We start from the raw sequence: 10,347 nt of genomic DNA on the forward strand, positions 1-10,347 counted from the left end.
GAATATATAGACAGTCCCTCACCTCCCTGGCAGGAAATGTCAGCCTAGTTTCCCACTAAGGATCATCGCCAGGGCTTTGGAAATATTACAACAGGCAGCAGGATGCCATTGCTCTTTTTCCCAAACAAAATGGAAACCAAATCCCCCAGAACCAGTCGTGAACGCGCTTGGCTTTGCTGCGGATACAGAGACCCCAGCCTCCTGATACCTTCTTACCTGTACAGGCACATGTAGGAAACTAAGGGATAAGAGGAAAGAATCAATGAAATGTCTCCCAAGGGTCAATGAAATGTTTTCCCACTGGAAGGAAAGGAACAAAAAGCATCTGAAAGGAGAAAGCCACGCTGCTCTCTTTAAGTGAATTTCCTGCACCGGGGCTGACTAACTTCCCAAGAATGTCCTTGATACAGTCTCTGTGGGATCCTGCGTGTACATTAATGAGCATTGCATCAGGTGACAGGAAACAGCAACACAAAAAAGCTGGCGAAGGCTGTCGCTTTGAAAAGCTTAGTCTGACTGGGGCCCGGGTCTGGATTTCTCAGTAGGTCCAGGTCTTCCTCAGGTGGTGTCATTCGCTCAAGGTGTGAACGTGCCACCTCCTGCCTCCGACCACCCCCTCGAGGGGGCTCTGGGTGTGACTGGCCCACTGCTGTTGGTTGCCTCTGACTGTGTCTGCCTTGCCCACCACTGTGGCATCGTGGGGGAAATCAGCTTCTCAACCCCGAGCAGGCTGCCGGGAGCTGCCCCATCGCCCACCAGGATCTGCAGCCTGGGCATGCTCACGGGGGGCGCATGTTCGAAGCTCCCGTTGGTTTTCTCCGTGTACAGCCCACCGCCGTGTCTTACCTGGGTGTCCCATCGTCAGTCCTTTGGGTTCCGCAGGTCCTGCCGGGCAGACAAACGTTGCTGTCTTTTGGAGGCTCCTGTCAGGACAGCTCAGCGTGAGTTTTGTGAACCTCATATGCCCTTTACTTCAAGTCAGACTATTTGCAACCTAGTTCTCAAAGGCAGTGAAATCCCGTTCTAAGGTCAGCTGTTCTGAAAGCCAGCGATGCTCACTTCGAGGCCCTCTAAAAAAGAATCCTGCATATGCTACCAGACTCTGGCTTTAGTCAGATCTTCCAAAACACGCTCTCCCCACGGGTGGAAGATTGGTGTGGCCACTTTCACGGGATGTGTTAATAAATGGCATTGTATTCAGAGATCACACCACGAAGATGCATGGTCACACAAACCTCGTGCATCGCGAGTGCTCTCAAACACAGGAAAATTCCAGCAAAAGTGGGACTACTTCTCTGATAACCAAGCAAACATTTCTAACTGAAAGACCGACATTTAAGGAACCTTCCAAGGGAAGACAGCAGGAAGATTTCAAGCACGAGTGCTCAGTGTGTGCACGCGCACACACGCTCACCGAGCAGGATCTATGAAACTGCTTTGGTGCACTTACAAAAAATGGATCGGCGCTGACCTGCTGTATTCTCCAACCTATAAACACAGCTGTTTACATGTGAACAAAACCCTCAGCAGGGAACTGAGGCGTCCAGAGGTAAGGAAGCCTGTTGTTCTTTCAGTCCCCAGAAATCTCCTGAGAGAGCGCTTCCTGGGAGCTCTGCCCCCAGGGCCAGGACGAGGAGACTCAAGCAGGATCACCTGCAACAGGGAGTCAGCTTTCCGCAGAAATGAAGCAGCGAGTTAAAGAAACATGCGCTGGGCACCCACTTTGTGGCCCACACCTACTGTGTGTCATCCTGGCCGTCTCGAACCCTCGCCGTTCTCTGATGCAGAGGTAACAATTCCCCATTCTACTTATGCTGGATTCTGGCCCTGGTTTTTCTCCACAGCACTTTCCCTTTCTCATATACTGTATAATTATTTAGTTTGTTTATTGTCTCTACTCACTGGAACATAAGCTCCAGGAGGGCAGGAGGCTCGTCTGTTTTATGCACTCCTGCTTTCCTGGAACCTCAAGGGAACGAATGAATGGAGGTCTAGAGAGGCTAAATTACTCGTTCCTGTCACACGACTCGTTAGGGACAGAGCTGAGGGTTGAACTGAGGCCCACGTGCTGCACTGACACACACCAGTAACGGCAGCTGTGGGGATCAGACTCTAAGACGCATCCCAAGACAGAATGATACATGGCATTTATGGAATGGTTGTCCAGTGGTGCATGCAGTCGAAGAAAACCACTAGATGTGAAAGGAGCAGGAAGGAAAGGAGCCTAACTTTTGATCCTGGACATCTGTGAGGAAGGAGCAACATAATATGTGAAGCTGGAAAAGCCTGCAGGACAAAATTCCAAGTGCAGACCTCGAATCCTCCCAATGCCAGCAGGAACAGAGAAAGGCGGTGGGCTAGTCTCCACGACGCCCTGCCTGTGGTCATCTTTAAGGGTCTGTGAAGAGTCAGGCCTCAAACCCCCGACCCTACTGTTGGCTACTGTGTGACCTCAGGCAATCCTTCCTCTCTGTAAACGGGGAATAATCTGCATGGGGTTTTCTGAAGCCTGAAGGAAATATGCATGGAAACACAGGAATCGTGCTCCCCCCCCCCCAGGTAAATGCCCACCACATATTACTTCTAATTATGCCAGTTTAGAGTTTAAGAGGGACCTGTAGGGAGAGGTCAGAAAGGTAGCTGTGTATATTCTGCATTTAACCACGTGCAAAGATTCTGACCCTGACCTGTACCAGCACCTGCTTTGCCTGACAACTGAAGTGCGATGGATGAAACCGTGTAGGCCGTTTCTCAGAGGATTTCTCATTAGACTAGAAAGTTCAAGGTTGCCTGTTAGGCCTCAAGGGGCCTCTTTGGGATGGAAAGGACCCAGGCAGTTCTGCAGGTTGGCAATTCAGAAAGATAAAGATAACATCAACAGTCAATGACACATCAACAACGTGTTAAGGCAGCTCGCTGTACCCATTCAATCATCACAGCGATTCTACCATATTGACCGATTCTACACATATTTTTAAAAATCATTTTCCTTACGCCCACGTGGCAGACTGCGGAATGAGAGTTACATGATAATACTTGGGAAGAGGTAAGGGCACAATTGAAACCCAGGCCGCTCCACCCTACACTACACTTTTTAGGACCAAGCGGTCAGAGTGACCTATTTTTATAAAATGCGCCGAGGAGGAGCGAAGGGTTCGGAAGCAGGGGTGAGGCTAAAAGGTTCAGGTTTGAGAAGTGCTGCGACCATCCTCCCAAACTGACTGCCAGGCTCAGGGGACCGCCCTTCTAAACACAGCTGAGCAGAAACCGATGGCCCTCCCCGCCTCTTATGTCAGAGGTCTTGGCCTGAAAGGCTTTGCCCTGCTCAGCTCCGTCGCCTCTCCCCTCCCGGGCTCCCGGTCCCAGGGACAGAATGGTCTTGGGTAGGGACGCCTACAACAGGTGGGGGCGGATCGGAGGTGTCAACTCCAGCGCAAGCCTCCTCCAGCTGGCACTGCACGATATCCAGTGAAAGATGGGAATTCGGTTCCAAGTGATGCCCAAAAAAGGCACGGGGACAAGAGCGCGGCAACCCCCACTCTCACGGAACCCGCTCCTCCAGGGGCGGCCCGCCCGCAGCCGAGCTCCAAAATTGGTAACCTGGGCCTCGCAGCCGCCTTTTTTTAGCCTACATTCTTCAAACCCGGGAAGAGGCGGGTGACTAAAAATGCAAATGGGAGCGGGGGCGCCGGCAGGCAGGCCCGTGGGTGCGGGGCGTCTGGCTAGGGGAGACCCCGCGACCTCGGGTGCCCTCTGCCACACAGCAGTGGGCGCACAGCGCCGGGAAGGGGGGCGGCAGAGGCGCTCCCCGCCGAGCCGCTGCCCCCGCTTCCGCCTCCGCCGCGGCGGCGGGACAATGCGCAGCCTCTTTTCCGCCGCGGGTTCGGGAGGGGCAGCCGGATTAGGGCCCGCGCCTTCCGGCCGCAGCCCCCAGCCCCACCCGCCCCGCCTGCGCGCCGCGCCGGCCGCACACAGGTGGTTTTCCGCTCGGGAGCGCCAGGCCCGGTGCTTGTATGTAACAATAGAGTTCTGCGCGCCGGGAATGCGCCTCCCCGCCGCCACGGCGGCCCCGGCCCGCCACGCCTCCATCCGGCCCCCAGCCGCCCGCCCTGCCCCGCGGTCCCCCGGCCGAGGGGGCCTGCCCGGCACCTCTCCAATTACCTGCGAGCCCTGCACCGTGGCGGAGACGTTTCCCAGGACTCCCAGCTCGCCTCGGGAGCGAGGGGGGCCCGGCTGGCGTTCCTCCTTAGCCCACACCTGCCCCAGACCCCCAAGTCCCACCCTGGGCCCCCCCCCACCTGCCTTGGGGGTCGCCCGGCGCCCCCGCCCGCTGAACGCGGAGGCGGAGGCGGCGGGCGCCGGCAAGGAGCGCAACGCGCAGGAGCGGGCGGTGCTGTGCGAGTCGCCGGCGACGCAGGGGAGGGGGCTGCTGCCCGCGCAGGGAGGAGGGTAACCCCGCGCGGGATGTCGAGCGTGGGGGCGGGCGGCCTCTCCTCTGACAAGCCTCTGGGTTTACAGTAGGCAATGCGCGGAGCTCTCCTGAGCCCCCGCGGCCTGCCGGCCTCGCAGGAAGACTTCCTCACGCTTTGCGGATGGTGGGGGCTGCCTGCCCGGCTCCGGACGCCCTGGTGCACCTAGCCCAGGCAGCCCCGCCAGGCCGGCTCCTCTGTCGGAAGCTGAGCTCGCTGCTCAGAAATGATGAAGGAGCGCGACCCCCGCCGCGTGCAGTAGGTGACGGCGGGTGAGGGGGTCGGATCCCCGGAACAATGGCTCATAACGCCCCCACGCCGCCTGAGAGGAATAAAAGCACCGGATTGCCCAACGAGTTTGTTTCTACAGTCTCCACGGTTTTTAAAAAATAATTAAAGCGCTATTTAAAAAAAAAAAAAAAAAAAGCTTGCTTCCTATTATCTGGACAACCAAGCATTTGTTTGTTTGCTTGCTTAAAAATGTTTCAACAAAACCCTGGTTTGTCTCCAAAGATGTTGGATTAGCATTTAACACCTCATCGGTCACTAAAGCCCAGGCAGTCCACCAGCCCCAACACAGTCTCGGCTAAAAGAACATCGGAGCAAACAGAGCCGGGCTTTTTAAACTGGCAAACAAATGCCACACACTGCCTACGGGAGGAGGGGGAGGTTAAAGTGAACTCCAGTCCAAAAGAGTTTAAAGGGAATAAAAGCGAAGAAGTCAGCACTAGTTTCCCTAAAGCTAGCTTGCGCGCACAGGCGTCGCGAACAACGGCTTTTGTGCCTGCTAATTGCACCATTTGTGCGCAAAAGTTCCGACGCTAAGTGTGAACTCTCAACAGAAGGAAACATGAGACAACTGAAGTGCCCTGGTTTGTGTGCCCTGCTCCTCCTCCGCCGCCGCCTCCCCTTCTTTCTCCTTCCTCCCGCCGAGCCCGCTGTTGCAGCTTGTTTGCACTGGGGCTTATCCGGAGCGGAAATTCCTTTCCGTTTTTGTGAATGACAAACTCATTAACAATTCATCAACACAACCTGTTCCAGCCGGCCCGTCCCCACGGCAACAGCCCCTTCCGCAGCGTGCTCATTGGCTGGCCGGGAGAATGTATCCATTGAGACGCTCGCTGTTTGTATCCATTGAGGAGCTGCCTCGCGCAGGGGGTGTGCGAGGGCTGAGTCCAAGGGAGAGTGAGCAAATCCAGGCTTTAATAATCCGAGGAGAAAGCCGCCCGGGTGGATTTGAGGTGCAGTTTGGAGGGAGGGCTCAGGAGCTGCTGGACTTTTTTTTTTTTCCTCTCCTCTCAGTAGCACGAAGTCCGAATTAATTGGATTTCATTCACCGGGGAGGAACAAAACTGTCTGGGCAGCTTCATTCAAAGAGATTCATTGACACCAAGAGCGTGCGGCTGCAGCCGGGTGCAGAGGGAACCGCCGGCTTCACTTCTGTCTCGCTTGCCCCAACCGCTAACCCGGCTCGGGAAAGGAGAGGTGGCATTAAACCCCGCTCCAAGAGCGGCGGCTTTGGCGCGGCGCGCTCGGCCTATGCCTGCCCCGAGGGGAGTCTGGTAGGGACCTCGCCCTCTCCGGCCGCTCGACCCCCATGATAGATACGCTCAGACCCGTGCCCTTCGCGTCGGAGATGGCGATTAGCAAGACGGTAGCGTGGCTCAACGAGCAGCTGGAGCTGGGCAACGAGCGGCTGCTGCTGATGGACTGCCGGCCGCAGGAGCTGTACGAGTCGTCGCACATCGAGTCGGCCATCAACGTGGCCATCCCCGGCATCATGCTGCGGCGCCTGCAGAAGGGCAACCTGCCGGTGCGCGCGCTCTTCACGCGCGGCGAGGACCGGGACCGCTTCACCCGGCGCTGCGGCACCGACACCGTGGTGCTCTACGATGAGAGCAGCAGCGACTGGAACGAGAATACGGGCGGCGAGTCGGTGCTCGGGCTGCTGCTCAAGAAGCTCAAGGACGAGGGCTGCCGGGCGTTCTACCTAGAAGGTACGCGCCGGGGGCGTCCCGCGCCTGGGGCAGGGCGGGGGACCCCGGCTGCGGGTGCAGGCGGGGCGCGCCGACTGGAAGCGCCCCTGTGGCGCTTGGCTGGCGCTTCTGAGCCGCGCTGTGCGCCAGGAGCTGTCTGCCGGCTCCCGGCGGCGAATCTCTCGCGGCCCGCGAGCCGGGCCCGCGCGGAATCGACCCGCTTCCGGCCACAGGCACGCGTCGTTTCTTTGGAACTAGCTCTTCTTTTTCCTACCCGGCATATCCCCCACTTTCCCTCTACGTTTGATTTTGAATTCAGATTTCGCAGGACTGCAGAGGCCGTGGGGGTGCAGGCAGGCACCTTCTGGCACTTTTAGATACTCAGAAAAGTTGCCATTTTGTGCATTTCCGGATTCAAAAAAATAAGGGTTCCCAGGGGAGGCGGGCCTGTTCGTTCTGTTCCCAAGGGTGCACCTTTAAGTGCCTTTCGCCTGTATTTGTCTCTGTGTTTGGGGGGTGGGGGGGTAAGGTGCTGTGGTGTGTTTCTGCGCCCGGCTGCGGCTCTCCAACCTGTGAAAACTACTACGGTATCTCGGGTTACAAGATTGCTTTTCTCGTCCTGGCAGGTGGTTTCAGTAAGTTCCAAGCCGAGTTCGCCCTGCACTGCGAGACCAATCTAGACGGCTCGTGTAGCAGCAGCTCCCCGCCGTTGCCAGTTCTGGGGCTCGGGGGCCTGCGGATCAGCTCCGACTCCTCCTCGGACATTGAGTCTGACCTTGACCGAGACCCCAATAGTGCAACAGACTCCGATGGCAGCCCGCTGTCCAACAGCCAGCCTTCTTTCCCCGTGGAGATCTTGCCCTTCCTCTACTTGGGCTGTGCCAAGGACTCCACCAACCTGGACGTGTTAGAGGAGTTCGGCATCAAGTACATCTTGAACGTCACCCCCAACTTGCCGAACCTCTTTGAGAACGCAGGAGAGTTCAAATACAAGCAGATCCCCATCTCTGATCACTGGAGCCAAAACCTGTCCCAGTTTTTCCCTGAGGCCATTTCTTTCATAGGTGAGACTAATAGCCCTCACGCAGCCTTTTAAATGCAAAATCCAGAACCATTCCTAGAGTTCGAGGGGTTCACCTTTCTTGTTGCTAACTTGTGGGACTGCAGGTCTCTACGTTCCAAGGGCATTCTCAATTCTGTCGCTTAGCTTCTTGCTAAGAAAAAGGGCCTTTTGACAAGGCTGCAGGCCACAGGTGTATTTGAAATGCTGTCTGCTTCTTGACCTGGAATTCAGTCACTGGAAAGGGGGAGGGCACTCAGAAGGAGACAGCAGAATCCCCCCCACCCATCTTTGGACTCAAGGAGGGCCGGGTCCCAGAGGTACACAGGGTAGACAGGAATTCTAGCATGGCTTTGTAATTTTAAAAGCTCTTCGAGTTGTAGGACACCACAGTGTCCAAAAGCCCTGTGAATGCTAGATGTTGTGATCCAGCTGGACGTTCCTGTGACACTGCTTAGCAGTGAGACGGCGAGGGTAACCTGAGCACAGCAGGAAGGACTGTGGGCCGAGAGCCTGGAGAAGCGAATCTCCAGGCATTGTAATGCATTTCCTATTACAAAGGAACTCATTTTCAGGCCATGTCGACATCCTGTTCCTCCTAATGGGCTGTCCCCTGTGACTTCCCTCTCTCTTTTAAAATGCCTGAATACCTCCATTGTTAGCGGCACAACAGTTGGAGAATAATTTAATAGACCCTTGCAGTCTGCTTGTCTGTATAAAAGGCATTCACGACCATATTGCAGGGTTTCTGGTATTCACATGCTGAGGCAAAGAATGCACACATTAAGGAGTTTTTTGTTGGCAGAAACTTAATACAAAAGCTCCCTTTTCAGAAAATATCTGAAATATGTAATTGTGCCCAGTGTACATGTTTTATCGCAGGAATACATTTTCTGCTGCCTGCAGGGCTCAACTGCCACACACGATTATTTTTTATCTTTATTATTACTGCTGTTACTCAGTTTCGAGACTGAGCACTCACAAAGGGTGGTTTTCGGTCTACTGACATTTTGCCTTTCTTTTTGTGTGTTTCCAGATGAAGCCCGGGGCAAAAATTGTGGTGTCTTGGTGCATTGCTTGGCCGGCATCAGCCGCTCGGTCACTGTGACTGTGGCTTATCTTATGCAAAAGCTCAACCTGTCGATGAATGATGCTTATGACATTGTGAAGATGAAGAAATCCAACATCTCCCCCAACTTCAACTTCATGGGCCAGCTGCTGGACTTCGAGAGGACGCTGGGACTCAGCAGCCCCTGTGACAACCGCGTCCCCGCCCAGCAGCTCTATTTCACCACCCCCTCCAACCAGAACGTCTACCAGGTGGACTCCCTGCAATCCACGTGAAAGGCCCCACGCTGGGACGTGTCCGTTCCTTTAGCAGTTTCTCTTAGCAGCATCCACTGGGCTGCTTTCTTTGTATGTGGCCCCAGGTGTCACCATGACACCAGCTGTCTGTGTTAGACAAGGTTATCACGTGTGGAATTGGCTATTACAAAGGGAGAGGTTTGCTCCCTGCTCGTTGGAAGAACAGGCCATGCTGTATAGATAGGGGCAGTAGGTTTGGTCCACACCCATGTGTACAGCCTACCCCTGCAGGGACTGGAACTCGAGGACTTCCAGGTATATAGGGTAGGACCAAATGGTAGGTGGGAGCATGAGCTCTTTAGGGCCTCGTATGACTGTTTCCTTTTGCGTCTGGAACTGACTCTATCTTGTCTTCAGTGAAGACCGATGCAATGTTGCATATAGAGGAGCCAAAGAGAGGTTTCAGCTCTGTATTTGTAGTATCAGTTTGCAAAAAATGAAAATAAATAATAACGCAATCAAATGAATCTGATACTCCATTTGATTATTGTAAATATTTGATCTTAAATCCCTTGACAGTGTTTGTTTGAATTGTGTTTGTTTTTCCTTTGATGGGTTTAGAAAAAAATCATCCAAAGGGGGAGAGAGCAGTATACCACTTCTTCAAACAACAAAATAGAAACTTTGGCTCTTTCCTAATCCAAAGGATATATTTGCAGCATGCGCAGCTTCACCAGTCCTGAATGATATTTTCATGGACACTGTTATCACACAGACCTTGTTATGGTGCAGTCTTTAGTCTCTTTCATATATCTTCCTTGTGACTTTTTTTTTTTTTCTTTTAATGTAGTTTGATTCTGCCTTACTTTTGTAAATATTTTGGCTTGTATTGTCTCAAAGGGGATATCTTGGAAAGACACCAAAATCATGGGCTCTTTTTTTTTTCTTTTTTTTTAAACTTCAACTGTGCTGAACAGTATATTACCTCTGTACAAAATTCTTCAGGGAGTGTCACCTCAAATGCAATACTTTGAGTTGGTTTCTTTCTTTTTAAAAACAATTTGTGTGAAACTGGAAGCGTGTGTGTGTGTGTGAGCATGGGGACCCATATTCCGTAGGCGACATGCATACGATTGTGAAGGAGGGGGACTTCCGTCGCTCCATTATGTTCATGATGTAAAGTTTTGAGCTGAAATTTATTATAAGAATGTAAAACCTTAAATTATTAATAAATAACTATTTTGGCTATTGAATGTGTATTTTTTAAAAAAAAAAAACTCTCACTGTGTTTATGTGTGAAGGGGCACATTTTAGGGGTGTCAGCTGGGGACCGATGTTGACTTGTAAGGTGCAGGTAGGAATAGCAGTGCGAGGTTCTCTCATCTTTAAGCTATTTCCAAGCATGTTTTCAGGTGCCGTTTATGAAATGACTTTGGCCTCAAATAAAAAGGGCATCATAGAAAGATTGATTCTATCATTCTATAGACAATACGTAATAGGCCTCTAGTTCTGGCTTATTAAAAGTGTTAAATGCTCT

General features: G+C 53.2%; 2 protein-coding genes across 16 annotated transcripts in view; one reads left to right on the top strand and one right to left on the bottom strand.

Moving 5' to 3' along the window:
• The window catches only part of LOC110260801 (uncharacterized), a 52,735-nt gene extending 45,445 nt beyond the window's left edge, over positions 1-7,290 (bottom strand). For 9 of the 15 annotated variants that reach the window (XR_014804502.1, XR_014804497.1, XR_014804498.1 and 6 more), the window contains exons 1-2: positions 4,162-4,395; positions 847-923 (exon numbers count right to left, since the gene is read on the bottom strand). Coding sequence is in view for 1 of the 15 variants with exons in the window: in XM_084957621.1 (XP_084813747.1) it covers positions 847-923; positions 5,502-5,579 (155 nt within the window). In the remaining 14 variants the exon portion in view is untranslated. Of the gene's footprint in view, positions 1-846; positions 924-4,161; positions 4,396-5,501 lie in introns of those variants that run through there. The other 6 variants (XR_014804504.1, XR_014804509.1, XM_084957621.1 and 3 more) reach the window with 2 other exon arrangements.
• Positions 5,604-10,058, top strand: DUSP6 (dual specificity phosphatase 6). Its single transcript, NM_001267842.1, is given in 3 exon segments — positions 5,604-6,466; positions 7,072-7,509; positions 8,542-10,058. Coding segments are annotated over 3 exon segments (1,146 nt in total). The 5' UTR covers positions 5,604-6,066; the 3' UTR covers positions 8,850-10,058.
• Positions 10,059-10,347: the final 289 nt, after the last annotated feature.

The sequence above is a fragment of the Sus scrofa genome, chromosome 5 (assembly GCF_054392235.1).
Source record: "Sus scrofa isolate SSC_HxYL_T2T_F1_AM1 chromosome 5, Sscrofa_HxYL_maternal_Yorkshire_Landrace_v2.0, whole genome shotgun sequence".
NCBI lineage: Eukaryota > Metazoa > Chordata > Mammalia > Artiodactyla > Suidae > Sus > Sus scrofa.